The 19,134-nt window shown below is 36.4% G+C and overlaps 1 protein-coding gene across 1 annotated transcript in view; it reads left to right on the plus strand.

Annotated features, from left to right (window-relative positions):
• ABHD17B (abhydrolase domain containing 17B) overlaps nt 1-11,852 on the plus strand; it is a 46,960-nt gene extending 35,108 nt beyond the window's left edge. Inside the window, exons 2-4 of the mRNA XM_030809992.1 lie at nt 1,731-2,200; nt 6,545-6,724; nt 9,981-11,852. Of these exons, the coding sequence (XP_030665852.1) occupies nt 1,734-2,200; nt 6,545-6,724; nt 9,981-10,200 (867 nt within the window). The 5' untranslated portion in view covers nt 1,731-1,733 and the 3' untranslated portion in view covers nt 10,201-11,852. The remainder of the gene's footprint in view (nt 1-1,730; nt 2,201-6,544; nt 6,725-9,980) is intronic.
• The last annotated feature ends 7,282 nt before the right edge of the window (nt 11,853-19,134 follow it).

The raw sequence follows: 19,134 nt of genomic DNA on the forward strand, positions 1-19,134 counted from the left end.
CTTCCTGTGCTTTTTCCTGCTGCTTCTTATAAACACATTTATATTGAGCATTATAGGATATATTTGATTCTGTATTGAGTGAAAAGGGCATTTTTTCCCCCAGATATTCTCAACCATTTAGTCACTGTTGAGTTGTTTTCTTCCCATTTTTGGCATAATAATGTACTTTTTTCCCCCTATTCTTATACTTAGATTTTTTTTTTTTTTTTTTGGAGAAAATTGGATGCCACCAAACCTGTAAGGTGTTGGTTTTAAATGCCTTTTCTCTGGAACTAAGCAATGGCCTAATTTTGCTAAAAAGAGACAGGAATTTGAAAAAGGACAAGATAGAAGGAAATACTGATAGAACAAACAAGTATTACTTTATTTTTGTCCCTAAGTTAAAGTGTGACAATGATATGGCCATCACTCACCATATGTTGTATGATGGGCCTTCACTACACCAACATTTGATATTCACAACCAGGTCCTTCAGTGTAGGTATTGGCCTTGTTTACTTATGAAGAAAATGAGAGTCAAAGAGATAGTTTGCCCAAGGACATACAGCTGGTAAACGGTAAGTGGTAGAGGTAGGATTTTGCCCCAGCTTCCTAACTTTAAACCTTGTACTCTTTCTCTTCCAAACATTTAGAAAAGTTTACCTTTAGTAGATTTTACCTTTTTTCCACAATAAACTTTATGTTATAGCCTTTTTAGTTTGGGCAGTAATTACATACATACATACATGCATGCATACGTACATACATACACTTTAATGTTCTATAGGTTATTTGGGCCACTGGCACTGTGACCAAAGTGATAGTCTTCTGAGCGTGTTCTGAATCTGTGAGGCAGTGTAGCCCAGTAACATAGTGTAGTGACAGCCTGGAGTCAAATCCTGGCTCCACCACTGCCTCATCTTGTGCAAATTTCCTTTCTCACAACAACTTACACAGTTGTTCTGAGAATTAAACCAAGTAATACACATAGAGCACTTGGCACAATGCCTGACAAATAGCTTCATAAATGCTATTATTATGTATTCACTTTATGCTAAATTCCTAGCTTCTCCATGAGGTTCTAAGAAGTTTTGCTGAGTTACATAGAAATTACAGACTACACTAAAGATATTTCATACCTTCAGGTTATTTGTAAAGAAATGGCAAATATTACCTTTATCATTTTTGACATTTTTGTTAAATGAGATAATAATCACTGCTATTTGAAACCTGTCATATAGGATTTGAGTCTGTCTGCTGGTCAGGAATATTTGCCTCACCCCAGGATTTAAAGCACTTCTAGAAAGAAACCAAAGGCCAGGCGCGGTGGCTTACTCCTATAATCCCAGCACTTTGGGAGGCCGAGGTGGGTGAATCACCTGAGGTTGGGAGTTCGAGACCAATCTGATCAACATGGAGAAACCCCGTCTCTACTAAAAATACAAAATTAACTGGGTGTGGTGGCGCCTGCCTGTAATCCCAGCGCTCCAGAGGCTGAGGCAGGAGAATCACTTGAACCTGGGAGGCAGAGGTTGTGGTGAGCTGAGATCGCACCATTGCACTCCAGCCTGGGCAACAAGAGTGAAACTCCATCTCAAAAAAAAAGATGCCAAAAATCTGTTCGGAATCATACCTAAAATAATAGTAGTCATTAACCACCAATAAAATTTACCCATGTCTGTGTTTTAACTTTTTATTGTATGAGTCTACATTCAGTTATTAAAATATTTGCTATCTCCTTTTCTTTTTCAGAGCATGAATAATCTTTCATTTAGTGAGCTATGTTGCCTCTTCTGCTGTCCACCTTGTCCAGGGAAAATTGCTTCAAAATTAGCGTTTTTGCCACCTGATCCAACTTACACACTGATGTGTGATGAAAGCGGAAGCCGTTGGACTTTACATCTGTCTGAACGAGCAGACTGGCAGTATTCTTCTAGAGAAAAAGATGCTATTGAGTGTTTCATGACTAGAACCAGTAAAGGCAACAGAATTGCCTGTATGTTTGTACGTTGCTCACCCAATGCAAAATACACTTTACTCTTCTCACATGGAAATGCTGTTGATCTTGGTCAAATGAGCAGCTTTTACATAGGACTAGGATCACGGATTAATTGTAATATATTCTCATATGATTATTCTGGATATGGTGCCAGTTCCGGGAAACCCACGGAGAAGAACCTCTATGCAGACATTGAAGCTGCTTGGCTTGCTCTTAGGACAAGGTAAATTGTGGTTGGAAATTATTTTTCATACTCGTGGTGGTTAGCTAAAAATATCTTGTGTAAGAATAAAATAAAAGCTGTTTTTATTATACATAACTGCTATATAGAGGTTATATTTACTGTTACATACCTGTGAATAATTAATATTTTAGACAGCAATTTTAAATTTCACATAATAGCAAAACAAAGTTTTTAAAGACAGTTTCAGGTTTGTTTGTGTACATTAATACATGTATATATGTATGATTTTTTTTTTTAACTTAAATCCTTAGCTGGAAGTCCATGGTACATACCTATAGTCCTAGTTACTTAGGAGACAAAGTCAGGGGAATCACTTGAGGCCAGGAGTTTGAGGCTGCAGTGAGCTATGATCGTGCCACTGCACTCCAGCCTGAGTGACAGCATCAGACCTCGTCTCTTAAAAAAGTTAAAAAAAAAAAAAATCCAGTGACAAATGTTTAGTTTTGTAAGCTTTCTTATTGGAGTGTGATATAAAAAATGTTTATTCAAAGCTACAACCTTTCAAGGAAATGAGAGAAAATACTGACATAGCTAATTATTCACTTGATCTTTCATTAACAGTATGAGGCTGGATTGCTTTCTATTGAAATCTTAAGCCAAGATTTACATTATTTTATGTGATTACTTCTTGGGAAGTACAACTTAAAGATACCTTATTGGAATTATTTTTCAAGTATTCATTCTGTAAAACTGAGATTTTACTTTATATTCTGTATTCCTAAAATTGGGAGAGATGATAACAAGTTTAAAAAAATTTTTTAGGCTGGGTGCAGTGGCTCATGCCTGTAGTCCTAGCACTTTGGGAGGCTGAGGCAGGGGAATCACAAGGTCAGGAGTTCGAGACCAGCCTGGCCAACATGGTGAAACCCCATCTCTACTAAAAATACAAAAAAAAATGTCTGGGTGCAGTGGCTCATGCCTGTAATCCCAGCACTTTGGGAGGCTGAGGCAGGTAGATCACGAGGTCAGGTGTTCGAGACCAGCCTGGCCAAGATGGTGAAACCCCGTCTCTACTAAAAATACAAAAATTAGCCGGGCGCAGTGGCAGGTGCCTGTAATCCCAGCTATTCGGGAAGCTGAGGCAGGAGAATCGCTTGAACCTGGGAGGCAGAGGTTGCAGTGAGCCGAGATCAAGCCACTACACTCAAGCCCAGGTGACAGAGTAAGACTCTGTTTAAAAAAAAAAAAAAAGTTTTAATGTTATGATAAATTGTTTAATAAAATTTTCTTACTATGTCAGTTATTCTTTGATTATAGCAGCATACATTTTGGGGAACTAGAAATTGCATTAATCTTTTCTGGTCACCAAGATACCTAAACATTTTTCTTGAAAAAAAAAATCACAATTTGGTAGACTTCAGTGTATTATTAGTCAGGTTAGTGTACAACAAACAGATACCTTAATATAGGCTATTCTTTATATTATATGAAAATAAAATATCTGACTTCCAGGATGTTTTAGACTGAAGCTATAGGATATAAAGAAAACTTACTGTTTCTAATTTAATGTTTAAATATTAAAGATTTCATTTAGTCAGGAAAAATTTCCTCAATTTTAATAATAAAGTAGTTAATATTGTTAAAGATATTAAAAATATCTTTAAAGCTATTTTTCCCTCCAAAAAAATGTAATAAAGTTACGCTCTGATAGTGAAGTTCTACATAAAAGGGATTCTTAAAATCAATTGAAATTATATAAAAACATAAATATGGGGAATAAGGAAAAAAAGATGGCAAGTAGTAGGTAAAGAATTGATGGGGGATGGTAAAATAATTGTTTAATTGATAAATTAAAAACTGCTTTAAATAAAAATCTTTTTTACGTATATTGATATCAGTTCCACAAGCCTTAAAACAGAAACTGAGTGCCCACTTTTTAGAGTCAGCCAGTTGAATAACGTATAACAGCTATAAGAAAGTATTATAATTTAAAAAAGCTTTATTGAGTGATAAAGTTCACACTTTTAAAGTTTAACTTCAGTGGAATAATGAAGTTTTAAAGGGTGCTAAGTTAAAACTGATAGCCAGCCTTCATTATTAGTGCTTCCCAGTAACACAAAAGGGTCACTTTACTCAAACAAAACATGTTAGTATTCAGTTCAGTGTTCTGTGTCTATGTGAAAAAATCCCATTTTTTAAGTGGTCAACTTTACTGTTTTTTTCTTTTCATTTTTTTTTTTTTAATCTTGGCATTTATGAATTTGAAGAAAACTTTCAAAAATGATTTTCAGCCTTGATTAATTTTTTTAACATATTTGATAGCCAGTGTTAATGAGGAATGGGCAGATTTCATCAATAATCCCACATACTATTTTAGCACTTATATTTTAGAATTTTAGACCTCTGTTTTCTTTCATGTTGAAACCAAAATATAGTTGGAGGAGTTTCATAAGTGTAGGTACTTTAGGAAATATTACTTCTCTGAGCCTGTGTTTCCTCATCTGTTTAATGAAGAGCTTGAATTAAATGATCCCCAAGATCTTTTCCAGTTCTGGAATTCTGTCATCTAATGAAATGTGTGTAATTAGAATACATGCCTTTTATTTTATTTGCCTGATTAAAAGTTAGGACTTAAGTAACCAGGAGAGAGAAAATAAATAATGAACTTAAATAATTATTATTTGAATGGTATCCTTTTTGGGAAAATTGGATATCCATAATAACTCCAATTTCTGACCTTCTGATGGACCAAAAGAAACTCGGGGCCTGGCATTCACTATGCACCTTTCCCACAAAGTCCTTGAGTTCCTCATCTGTGTGCTTCAGAGGTAAAAAACACTGAACTGGGAGTCAGCATGCCTGGGTTCTAATTATAGAGCTGTCACCTACTGGTGACTTTGAAGGTCTGCTCATTAGGCAGCTGGACTCTAGATTAGATGGTCTGTAAACTCCTTTCTAGCTCATACTGTTAGGCAGTTGTTACTCTTGTGAGTCCCCTCGTGCTTAATTGTCAGCTACCTCTGCGACTCTTTCCTTGAGCATTGTCGTTGCTAGCTGTAGCCCAAATTTCATGATTGCCACCAACAATGCTGATATTCAGCTGACAGCAACAATGCAGCCTCAAGAACTGTGGTTATGCTGCAAATGTTCATTCTCCTGATTTCTTCATTCATGTGAAATATGTGCAACTAGGTCTGCTGTAAAGAAAAAAGCTTTTCTGAGTTTGCTAATATTTAGAGTCAATTTGAAATAGACAGAGCCCCACTTTCTGTGTCCTATCCAAATGCTTGTGTAGTACTGACTTGAAGAAACTATGTGGGGAGAGCTGTGTTACTACCTGTATAGTTGAAATAGTATTATGCCCCTGGAAGAGAACACATGGACAGTTTCCCTTGCTCTTTCCTGGTGAATATCCAGATTCTTAGAAAGATATTTTACCCTTGCAAAAGATTTCCAAAAGAAGCTGTTATGTTCTTAGCTGCCAGAGTGACTGCTGTGTGCCTTCTAAGTGGAAAGGTGTATTTAATGTCACTATAACCTTTATCCCCACATTCATTAGCTCAGGTAGCACTGCACTTGCACTGGCAGTAGTTTACATTTGGGTTGATTATACTGTAGACAAGTAGCAAGCAGTTCATTGAACGTACTAGGTACCCAATAAATACTGAGTCAATGAGTTTTCATCTATTTAAACCTGCGGCCATTTTAAAGGGATTAAAATAGTACCTTGTGATTTTAGCGTAAAGTCTATTCATAAATAACTGGACGATGTGGTGTTTGGAATTCTTTTTTATCTTTTCAACCATAAGTCTATTTCTACAACTAAGCAAAGATAAATTTTAAGAAAAATCATAAAATCATAATTTGCCCTTTACCAAACCATACATATAGTTTATTCATTTCATACCATAACTATATGTAACAGTTCATCAATATGACCAATTTTGGAAATTAAAATGAGCCACTCTTGATGTGTGGAGAAATAAATAACTTTTGTTACATTGAACGGAAAATAAATATGACCTATTCATTCAACATCAGTTCATTAAAATATTAGTGATATGCCCCAAGCTTAGTCAACAGTATGCTAGGTTGAAATATTATAGTGTAATAAATTATTTAATAAATGTATTTCTTAAGATTGAAATCTTAAAATACCTCAGCAATTATTCTTCCAAAAGATGAAGTAGAAACACATGAAATAAACTGATGATACAGACTTTATTGTAACGTTAAAACTAACAGTAATAGCTAAGAAACGTAAGTTTAAAAAATGGATTAGTTGACATTGTCTTATTCTAAGATCAAATCCTTTGGAATGATGGAACATTTCATACCACTCCAACTTTTTTGGTTTTTGTTTTTAACGCCTGAACTTTGTAGATATGGCATTCGCCCTGAAAATGTGATTATATATGGCCAAAGTATAGGGACAGTACCATCTGTGGATCTTGCTGCTCGATATGAGAGTGCTGCTGTTATTCTTCATTCTCCTCTGACCTCAGGAATGCGAGTTGCCTTTCCTGATACCAAGAAGACCTACTGTTTTGATGCATTCCCAAAGTAAGTAGCAATATTCAAAATAGTTAAATTCCAAGAAACTTGGGAATTTTTTCATCATTTAAAGTATTCATGACACAGTTCACTCAACCATAAACTTCATTTTATATATATTAGCACATAGAAATTATGAAAAATTAATTTGTAAAGAGGGTATTAGCAGGTGACCAGTCAGAAGGCTGAAATGTTTGAGGAGTAGTAATCCAGATGAAAATTGCTGAGAGCCTTACACCTCAGGTGGTGGCACTAGTGTTGGAGACAAGGGAATGAATTTGAAAGATAAATTTGACAGAACTGAGTATCAGACTGGATGTAGGATGCTAAAGAGAAAAACTTGAATATGACTACCATGTTTCTGCCCTGAGGTGCTAATGGATAGTGCCATCCAGTGAGACACTTGATGTTACAGAAGAACAGGTAGAGGTTAAAATGAGTGAATATCTGATTAATGATACCTAATTTACAAAAGAAGTGAATTGAAAAAAAGTTGAATCTTAAATTAACTAGATTAGTAAGTATTGCTGCCACAAAACCTGCAAACATACTTAGATGTATTTGAAAGGAAAGTAGCTACTTTTCTTTCATGCTTCTCAAGACAGGAGGTAGTTCCCACCTACTCTTCATAGTTGGAAAAAATTAATGGCCTATTTTTCTCAAGGAGAAGACAAGAAATAAGTTGGCAAATTTTAGTTTTCTTTCCTTTCTCCAACTGGCAGCAATACAAAGGATTTTTTTTGTGAATGGCTGATGGGCCAAAGGCAAAGTCATCACATGGTTCAAGAATTATTTTAAAAACACATTATTTTCATCATTAGCCAGTAGTGGATCACTTTAGTAGGGAAAGTATGTAAACACATGATCTTATCACAAGGGCAAGCTGTGGGCATGTTTGGGTTTTTATTTTGTTTTGGGTTTGTTTTTGTTTCAGGTAATGTGGGTATAGGCATTATACTGCCTCTGTCTAGCTGAATGGTAAAAATGATAGGGATGTATCTGAGTATCCCCATATCAGTGTTGTTGTCAACTTTTGTCTCCATCTAGCTCCCTCTTTCATTTCTGGTGCACCAACAGAGAGCAACACTAAAAATAAACTGGCCAGGCGCAGTGGTTCACGCCTGTAGTCCCAGCACTTTTGGAGGCCGTGGTGGGTGGATCACTTGAGGCCAAGAGTTCGAGACCAGCCTGGCCAACATGGTGAAACCCCGTCTCCACCAAAATTACAAAAATTAGCCAGGCATGGTGATGCGTGCCTGTAATCCTAGCTACTCGGAGAGGCTGAGGTGGGAGAATGGCGTGAACCCGGGAGGCGGAGCTTGCAGTGAGCCGAGATTGCGCCACTGCACTCCAGCCTGGGCGACAGAGCGAGACTCCCGTCTCAAAAAAAAAAAAAAAAAAAAAAAAAAAACTTGAATAAAAAATAAAAAGAAGTATATTATCTTTTTCAAACAGTTTATTTTTATAAATACAGGCGCCCGCCACCACGCCCGGCTAATTTTTTTGTATTTTTAGTAGAGACGGGGTTTCACCGTGGTCTCGATGTCCTGACCTCGTGATCCGCCCGCCTCGGCCTCCCAAAGTGCTGGGATTACAAGCGTGAGCCACCGCGCCCGGCCTTATATTCAAGTTTTAATTCCTCTACCGCTGAACATCTTTCTGACAGCAGATAGTAAACCCAAGTATTTATTCTTACCAAATGCAGCCTTAGATTATTTCATTGATGGTTTTTTCATTGTCAAAATTCCATTTTCATTTTATGTTTATTATATCTTTCTCTAAAGATTCTTAAAAAGAATTGTCTGTGTAGTTTCTGTGCCCTCCAAGTTGCCTTTTAAAAAAGTGTGTGTTTTGATTCCTACGTTATTTGAAGTGTTCTCCTCTCATGTCTGATAATTCTTGGTTGCCTGCTTATATGTAAGTAAAGGAGCTGATCAACTCTTTACTCTTACATATAAGCAGACAATCGAGATTTAGCAGATCACCTAAAGGGCTGATCTGATATAATCTCCAAAGAAGGCTCTTTCTTTCTTTTTTTTTTTTTTCTGAGACAGAGTCTCGCTGCAACACCCAGGCTGGAGTACAATGGTGCGATCTTGGCTCACTGCAACCGCTGCCTCCAGGGTTCAAGTGATTCTCCTGCCTCAGCCTCGCGAGTAGCTGAGATTACAGGCATGCGCCATCATGCCCGGCTAATTTTTTTTTTTTTTTTTGTATTTTTAGTAGAGACGGGGTTTCACCATGTTGATCAGGCTGGTCTCGAACTCCTGACCTCAGGTGATCCACCCACTACGGCCTCCCAAAGTGCCGAGATTACAGGCGTGAGCCACTGTGCCCGGCCCAAAGAAGACTCTTTCTAAAAGTCCCTCCTGGAGGACAGTGGCCTGACTACCAACATTCTGGGAGCCACATAGGGAAAATGGGTTCATAGTAGCCAGTATGTAAATGTATATGTTTCCGTTGTCTCTATGATACCTCTGTTCTAAACTCTGGCAGTCTTCTAGTTCACAGACATTCCAGTGTTGGGGGCAGGCAATTTCTGGGTATATGAACAGGCAAACGGAACTGGGAAGGGGAGGCTAACTTTCTTACACAGACTTTGCAAAAGTCCTGTATATTTCAGTCACCCCCTTCATCACCATGGTAATTCCTTAGCTTTCTGGGGTATTCTGTGGTATAAATTGGTTTCGTTCATCACTTTACCATCTATCTGCCTAAAATTGTGTTTTCTTCTATCCTTTTAATAAATTATTTCACACATTAATCTTCTTTCCAGCTCCAACATTTGATTATATTTTAGTACATTCTCCTTGTTTTTGTATCTTTATCTTCAATAAGAACAAAAACATAAAACATTTTGCTGTCATTTTAGTAGGAGACTAGGAGAAAGAATATAGTGAGTGCAGAAAGTGAAATTAGCGCATACTTGAAATGGTTCTTAAGTTTTCTCTTCTTCTGGACACCTAAGTTTCTCTGTGCCAAAAGTCAACATTGTAGAAAGGTACAGTAGAGTGACAAGAGCATTGAGTGATTCCAGCAAAACCATCAAAACAAGTGCATGAAAATAACTTCCTCAGATAATCTTAAGGTAGGGAGTATGTAAAAGGCAATTTTTGAATCTTACTGGAAATTCAAGAGACATTCTTACCTTCTGAACTGATTCATACAATTCTCATATTTGACTTATCTGTCTGATATAGCACAAGAATATGTTCCTTTACATAGTTAATTTATTGCATTTTTCCCCCTTCCTTTTTCCCTGCAGCATTGACAAAATCTCTAAGATAACCTCTCCAGTTTTAATAATTCATGGGACTGAAGATGAAGTCATTGACTTTTCACATGGCCTTGCATTGTTTGAACGTTGCCAAAGACCTGTGGAGCCTCTCTGGGTTGAAGGAGCAGGTCACAATGATGTGGAACTTTATGGACAGTATCTTGAAAGGTTGAAACAGTTTGTGTCACAGGAACTGGTAAATTTGTAAAATATTCTGTAAATTTGCTACTGGGTTTTCCTTTCTTGCTGAACTGCACTCTTTGGTAAATAACATAAAACCTGAAGGTTTTGTTTGCAAATCATGTCAGTTGCCTTCATAAATGTACAGGTAATGATTTGTTAACAGACTTAATGAAGGTTTTAATTACCAGAACTAAAAACTGGAAATAACAGTACCCTGCAGTCAGGCTGTGTAATTTATATTTTTTCTGTGAATTTTTTTTTTAACATCAAGATGAGTACTGTATGAGATTTTAATTCTATAAAATCAAATGCTGTAAAAGTATTGCCAAATGCTTTTGCATACTAGAAACAAATTTATAAATATTTTTAAAACATCTCAATATACTAAATCTTATCCTGGAATACAACTGTAATATTATTTTGAAAAAAGCTATGTATCTAAATCAATTTAAGTACTCATAATAGAATGAACTGTAAAAGAGATTTAAAACCATGTAAGTTCACTAGAATTAACCTAAACCCTGTTGTACAGGGATAGAAATTTAAAGCTATTTTATTGTAAAATACATTGAATTTTCTGTATACTCTGATTACATACATTTATCCTTTAAAAAAGATGTAAATCTTAATTTTTATGCCATCTGTTAATTTACCAATGAGTTACCTTGTGAATGAGAAGTCATGATAGCACTGAATTTTAACTAGTTTTGACTTCTAAGTTTGGTACTGTGAGGCAACTACTTAAAATTTTCATGCTGGTTATTTAAAAGGCATTTAGAGATTTCAAGAATGATTTTGTATGCGATGTTTTAAATTTTGACTGATCTCATAGTCTTCATAGAATTGCAGTAGTCTTCATTGTATGAAATCCTGAAAGTCTGTGAGTTGATCTTAAAGACCACAAACAGCCTGGCTATCAGATCCCTTTTTACTTTGGCTATTTTTTTTTTTTTCATTTTTTGAGATGGAGTCTTGCTCTGTCACTGAGGCTGGAGTGCAGTGGCGCGATCTCGGCTCACTGCAGCCTCTGCCTCCCAGGATCAAGTGATTCTCCTGCCTCAGCCTCCTGAGTAGCTGGTATTACAGATGCCTGCCACCACGCCTGGCTAATCTTTGTATTTTTAGTAGAGACAGGGTTTTGCCATGTTGATCAGGCTGGTCTTGAACTCCTGACCTCATGATCTGCCCTCCTCGGCCTCCCAAAGTGTTGGAATTACAGGCATGAGCCACCACGCCTGGCCCACTTTGGCTATTTTTTAAAATAGGACCTATTGTTTTGGATTACTATCTGAGAATTTCATGGATTCACTCCTGGATACAGGAGATAAGAATAAGTTTAATTCATAACTTTTATATTAACCAATATAGTAAAAAAATAAAGCTCACACATATAAAAACTAAGTTGCCTTTCCTTGAATGAACCCTGCCTGAATAAAACAATGAAAGAAAAATAAAAATAAAATTAATGGTATGTAGTCTAATTTGTAAATGAATGAATATGGAAATAATACACACTGTGGATATATTTTAAGGCCTTATGTAGTTTTAATTGTTCTGCTTGTTCCGTGGTTATGTTTAAGACTATAGTATATGACTCTCTTCAAAGTATATCAAGTATTGTGAATGCTTTGGTTCAGATGTGTCAAATTAACAGTAAAACAACAAATATACCACTGACCTGTGCTTATTTGCCTTTTTCCATGCTCCCCACCCCCACACTAGAAAGAGTGAAAAAAAATTACCCTTCTTTTTTATAGGACATAGTTTGAAAATTTTTTAAATTATATCATCACTTTTTTTGGAGAGGTCTTTCTTTCTCAAAATTGTCTTGTAACCTATACAGTTTCTTCTTTGTACAGCATACAACCCAGGGCTTAGCTAAATGTTTTCTTTGATTACCTGGGGAAATCTAAATATTGATCCTATTCATTCAGTGTTCCTTCATTCAACAGACAGTTACTGAATGTATAAATCATGCAAAAACCTGTGCTAGGTAAAGACAGACTGTGTCCTCATAGATTTCATGGTATAGCTAAGGAGACAGGCACCTCATTGCACAAATACTACTATTTTGATAAGGGCTAAAGGAGATTTGTAAGGTATTGTAACAGGTAAAAGGTACTTTTGGGATGGGAACATGGGGAGCAGAGCAAGGAAGAATCCCCCAGAGAAGTGGTATTTCAGCTAAGTTTTGAAGGATAACTAAGAATTGGGTAGACCTGGGTGACCCAGGGGAAGCATTCCTAGCTGAGGGGAATGAATAATATATGGAAGCCTAGAGGAAGGAAGGTGCAGTTAAATATGAAGACTGGGCCAGGTGCGGTGGCTCGTGTCTGTAATCCCAGCACTTTGGGAGGCTGAGGCAGGTGGATCACGAGGTCAGGAGATCGAGACCATCCTGGCTAACATGGTGAAACCCTGTCTCTACTAAAAACACAAAAAGTTAGCTGGGCGTGGTGGCACACGCCTGTAGTCCCAGCTACTTGGGAGGCTGAGGCAGGAGAATCACTTGAACCCGGGAGGTGGAGGTTGCAGTGAGCCGAGATTGCACCACTGCACTCCAGCCTGGGTGACAGAGCAAGACTCTGTCTCAAAAAAAAAAAAAAAGAAAAGAAGAAAGTTTGGCCTACACATGAGGCTGCTAATTAGGAACACAATTACAGATGGCATGATGAACCCTAGTCTATATCCTAAAAACAAATAGGCCATTAATAGAAAAAGGAAACAGCACCTGTCAAGATGAAAAAATCTGGAGATTTTCGCTTGCTGGAAATAACATATAAGTCAGTTGTGTAGACTGACTAATTTTAGAGTGGTGAAAAATACATCATGGGAAAATGATACACAAAGTGCTGTTCAAACCACATTTACGTTACTAATGTTATTCCAGGATGCAGTGAAAGGATATTTACAAATTAGAGCAAATCCTGAGGTATTTGCCAAGTTGGAAAAGGTACCGTAAACTGAAACTCTCAAACCAGCTGAAAGATGTGACTAAGGAGTACTAGCTACCTTCAAATATTTGAGAGGCATGTACAATGTATTCTGTCTGGCTCTCAGAGCAGGACTGGGTGAAAATTACACAATACCAGATGAGAGCTCAGTATGAGAAATAACTTTATGGCTATTTGTCCATAAAGGAAAGGGATTGCTTCCTAAGCATTAATGAGTATCTTATCACTAGAGACAGAGCAGAAGCTGAATGACATCTGTCATAGGTGTCACAGAAGAAATTCCAGATTTAAATGAAAAGTTGAACTAGATGTACTGTGTGTAAGGTCGTTTGAGACTTTGTATTCCATTTTGATTTCCCCTACTTACTCCTGAGAGCTTACCTATGGTTTTTAGAAGACAGTATGATGTAGAATAATTAAATTGGCAATTACATCTGGGCCTCTTGTCAGCTAACAGTGATTAGATCTGCAACATTGGGCAAGTTACTTCTGGACCTCAGTTTTCTCACTAGAAATAAATGGAACTAATTGAATAATAATATCCCTTACATTTCTAATGTAATGTGAAAATTTCAGCCCTACTCACACGTAATGGCTCATATCAGTTTTTAGCCTTAATAGAATGGTCCCAGTTAGTTTGTTTTGATATTTGGCTTTTGTGCATACTAACATAGTGCAATTTCGATAGTAACACAAATCCTTGGTCTCCTGCCATATCCTCCAAGTACAAAAAAGAATGATAAAGAAGAACTTTCATGAACTAGTTTGTCATCTTCATATTTTTCCAGGTTTCTTACACAAATTTACCAGTTCTGTATCCTACATGAATATATACCATAGATTTTTTTTTCTTGGTGATGTCTATAAATATATAGGTAGTGTTCACTTTAAGAGAGCTTCATAAGTGAAAATGAATTTTAAGCAGGGCGAGGTGGCTCAAGCCTGTAATCCCAGCTACTTAAGAGTCTGAGGTGGGAGGACCACTTGAGTCCAAGACTAGAAGCCTGCAGTGAACTGATTGTGCCACTGCACTCCAACCTGACCAATGGAATGAGACCCTGTCTCTGCAAAAATAATTATAAAATGAATTTTAGAAATTGTAGACTGACAGCAATTATCATGTAAATAGTGGTATTATTGCATTTAGACATACATGACAAAATCTTAAGAGTGATTTTTCATAAACAGTTATGGAAAGCCACATAAACTCAGATTATGAAAACTGCAGAGATGATATAGCCTAATCCCTTTATTTTACAGGTGCAGAAACATAAAGAAGGGAAGTGATTTTCTCAAGGTCTACAGTTGTCAACGACGGTACTATGTATTCCATTATCTTCTCTTTACCAAACTTAACTGGATTAATATACCAATGATCCTTTCAAATTATATGGCATAAACTTATTTGCTCTACAATGTTAGTCACAATTGTATTTTTTTAATGGGTAAGTTCCTCCTTGTCAGCTAGTTATTCATTGAATAGTAAATTGGTAGATTGTAGATTGTGCCAATTAATTCTCAAGTTAATGATTAAAGAATTTAATACCAATTCATTTTACTAGGCACAGTTACAGTTAATTAGTTATGTTGAAACCTAGTGAGGATGGTAGCCACAGACACATGAATAAACAAGTGTTTACTTCAGAAGCTGATTTACTACAAATTGTAACACACAGAATAAGCAATTACATTGAAAAAAGTATCAATATAGTTATTACGAATTAGTTTTTAGCTTGTTGGTTTGTTTTAAAATAGGCAATTTATTCAAACATGATAACATGATGCATTCTGATAATGTGCACCCCAAATGTCCAGTAACCAAAAAAGTAACAATTTATGCTTACGATACTTGGAATTAGGCTTTGAGTTTGAACTTGCAGAATGGAAGAAGACATTTGTCTATCGTATCTCTAAATGGATTATGCCTCTGACTGAGTAGTTGAATGAGTAATGCTAAGGAATGAAGCAAACACCTCTATGCTGGAAATGACCCACTTGACATTAGAGTTGTGTGTTTTTCTTTTTCTTTTTTTAGGGAAAGTACAAAGGTCTTAACAAATGTCAGTGGGCTGAAAGCTGTTAAACTGGCTTTTTCATATGAAGCCAGATGGACATGAAACTATTTTACTCCCTCTATTTCCTCTTGTAGGCCGTGTACTAAATTTGCATAATATGACACTTTTAGAAAAAAGTTTTAATAGTGTGCTTTAAAAAATGACGTTATATTAGAAAAATGGGGAAATGCTGTTTTTAGATAATTTTTATCTCCTAATAAAATGCAAGTTTCAGCCACTGTAGTACTTGATTAATTCAAAATTTGGATTTCTTTTTCCTCTAAAACAACTACTTAAGGCAGTATATTGAATTGAAGTAGATTCAGTCTTCTGGTTTTTGAAGAAGAAAAGAAGTAGAGAGGGTAGCAGGTAGGTTTACGAATATAGGGGCACTATGGTGAATTAATAGGCTATAAATCAAAACTTATAATTAGCATTCTCATGTTATGAATCTTAGATGAAACTTGTGTTTCTATTTGAACACCTAATAACTTTGGTAAAGTCAGAGGCCATCTATATTACTTCACCAAAGTGAGAATTTGCTACTTTTTGAGCTCTTTTAAGTCTAGAAGTCTGGGCTCCAAGCCTTCAAGGCCCACCCCTGGGAAATAGAATGGGCAGAAGGGAAGGAGACAAAAGAAAATAGTTTATATATCCCTAAATATATCTGGTGCTGTCAAAAATGATAATTAAACTTGCTAAAGTATTCAGTGTAATCCTAAATGAAAAAGAGAGTATAAATGATTACACCTCTGTAAAATAAAATGTAAGTGTCTATGGAATAAAAGCAGAAGGAAATAAATACAATGAAACAAATGATTGTGTTGAGGCAATAGGATTATGGGTGAGTTTTTTTCCTTGACCTACTTAGAAAGGTATCTTTTATGTTGGTGTGTTATTTTTTATGGTGAAAAAAGAAGGGGGGAGACCTATTTCTTTGCTGTCTCCTGGTTTTCACTGTCAGAAACTGGCTTCTGGACTTCTGAAATCATAAGACCCAAGAATAGATAAAGGAGAAGTAATTCTCAAATGTGATTTTAGCCTGGCTATCAGAGCAGCAAATAAAAGTAGCTGGAGGAGGGGAGGATTCCTTTATTTGGGTGAGCAATATTGAATTTTGTGTTTTGTTTTGGTAGGGAGTGTAATGAATAGGATAATAATATCTGAAACTTACTCTCACTGAGTACCAGGTCTAAAGTACTTTTTAGGCAATGCCTACATAATATATTAATGTTAAAAACTCAACAATGCATTGTTATAGTTACTACTTTACCATCTGTAGTCATTTCCTTAGCCCATTACAGCTTTGTTTTTACTCACTTCCTATGTGCTATTATACTACACATACGTTACATTTCTATATGTTATATAGGCCCAACAATCCATTATATACATATTATTTGAAATTGCTTTTTTAAATCAATTAAAGGAGGAAAAATATGCATTTATCATTATATAATTATCAATATTGTTTGTTCCTGTAGATTCATATTTCTGTAGGGTCACTTGATTTCAGCCTGAAGAACTTCGTTTAGTATTGTAAAATGAGTCTGCTAACAAAATCTCAGTTTTGCTTATCTGGGAAAGTATTTATTTCATCTTCGTTTTTGAAAGATAGCTTTACTGTATATAAGATTCTTGGTTACCTACTTTTTTCTTTGAGCATATGAAATGTTTTTCTATTGCCTTCTGGCTTCCATGGTTTCTGATGAGAAATAAGGTGTTAATCTTAAATCTTATTGAAGTACCTTTGTAAGTGATGCATTGTTTTTCTCTTGCTGATTTTAAAACTTCTCCTTGTCTTTGACTTTCATCATTTATACTATAAAGTATCTGCTTGTGGGCATCTTTGCTTTTTTTCCAGAGCATTCATTAAGGTTCTTGGATGTATAGGTTATTGCTTTCTAATAAAATTGGAAAGTTTTCTGCCATTATTTCTCCAAATATTTTCTTTTCTCTCCTGGTACTCAGCACAAGGGCTACAGGATTACAGCTGCTCTTATGTTAATGGACCTCGGGCTGCTTTGGTTTTTTAGATTCTTACGTTTATTCTCTGCTTTCCTCTGTTGTCCTTTCATACTGTCAGCTGTTGCTACTTACTACTGTGAGTTTGTTTCTTTTGCTCCAACTTGCTTTTTGTGTATTTCTACTCAGATCTAGGAAACTTGATAATTAAACTTATTACATTATGTCTATATTAAGAGCAAAATAGCTCTGCTTAAATCTGTGAAAGGCTATGCTGTGAGCAATAGCCAGATAGCCAAGACTAAAGTTGCCCCTACCCTGAAGTAAGAAGTAGTAACACCAGGCGCCGTGGCTCACACCTGTAATCCCAGCACTTTGGGAGGCTGAGGCAGGTGGATTACTTGAGGTCAGGGGTTTGAGACCAGCCTGGCCAACATGGTGAAACCCCGTCTCTACTAAAAGTACAAAAATTAACCAGTTGTGGTGGCGTGCCTCTGTAATCCCAGCTGCTTGGGAGGCTGAGGTATGAAAATTGCTTGAACCTGGGAGGTAGAGATTGCAGTGAGGCAAGATTGTGCCACTGCATTCCAGCCTGGGTGACAGAGCGAAACTCCATCTCAAGAAAAAAAAAGTAGTAGTTACTAGCTGCCCAGTTGATCTGGTTCTGTCCAGCAGGTAAGGATTACTAGGGCTGCTTGCTAGGAGTCTGCTTTTCTTGTGAATGTTACTTCTGTTATTTTTTGTATTTCTTTTTTAAGAAGTCATGAATTTTCAAGAACCAGAGCAATATATCCCCAAGTTTTGCTAGTGTTGAGTCAGTGGTTTCTAAATGACTCATCAGCGATGTGAGAAATTGAGGGGGAATATGTGAAGTGGTAGTATGCATCAATCAGCCTTGAGCTTAGTGTAGTTTGATAACCATCATTGACTGAGATGATGAATATGGAAGTGTTCCCTTTGAGAACAAAGACAAAAAGTTGAGCAGTTGCAAACATCGGGGAGATATAGAATAGAACTTAGAGTGACTTTGGAAATGAAGGAACAGGTTAATCAACACCAGAAACAGAATAGGAGGAAACATGCAATAGTTTAGGTCTAACAAATCCTTCCAAACAAATACATACATAATTAGAAGGCAGTGTAGATATAAATATAGCCCAAACACCCAGTTAAGGAACATTTTAAGTCATGAGATATTCTGAGCATAACATTAAAAAAAAAAAAAAGATTCTGGGTTAATAGTTAATTTGAATATGAGGAAATAGTGTGGAACTGTTGTTTGAAATGCTGGAAACAGGCCGTATTGGTGGGAGTATGACTAGGGTGTGTTTAGCACTATTTACTCCCTAATTTTGGTCACATTTGGATTTGGCATTCTTGTGCTTTAGAGAAGCCAGGGTCTTCCCAAGAGAAAAAAGGCAAATAATAATAATAATGATTAAAAGAATATAAGAAAAGCCTAACAAGAGCTGTTTGCACCAGTCGTTTGGATCTTTCCCAGTGTTTCCCCTCAAAGCCTCACTCCAGTACTTGGGGTGAGACATGAGAGATATTACTGTGTACTGTCCCTTTTAATCCTCCCAGTTCTAGGTCTCTCAACAAAGAGTGCCACGCGGAGTGTTGTAAAGGAAGAAGATCCCCCAGAAACAAAGGCCCTCTGCATTATAGATCTACCTTCCAAGAAGCTATCTGCTATCTTATCTGTTAGATTGGACATCTCTGAAGGGCAGAGAATACGTCTTTCATTTTTATCTCTGCACCCTTCCCTTACTTGGTAACTGAAAGCTTCCTGACAATTGAATTAATATAAAGAAAGAACATGTTCCAAAAAAATAAGACTTTTCCTTTTTGTTGCCTTATCTGAAAGCAATCAATCCTATCAATATGATAGCCTTATAATTCAAAGCTGTGACTTTATGTTTTCCTCATGTATCTTTATTATATTAGAGAAGAAACTAGTAAAATTAACAGTACAAGGGGGATATG

This window comes from Nomascus leucogenys, chromosome 1a (assembly GCF_006542625.1).
Source record: "Nomascus leucogenys isolate Asia chromosome 1a, Asia_NLE_v1, whole genome shotgun sequence".
Taxonomy (NCBI): Eukaryota; Metazoa; Chordata; class Mammalia; order Primates; family Hylobatidae; genus Nomascus; species Nomascus leucogenys.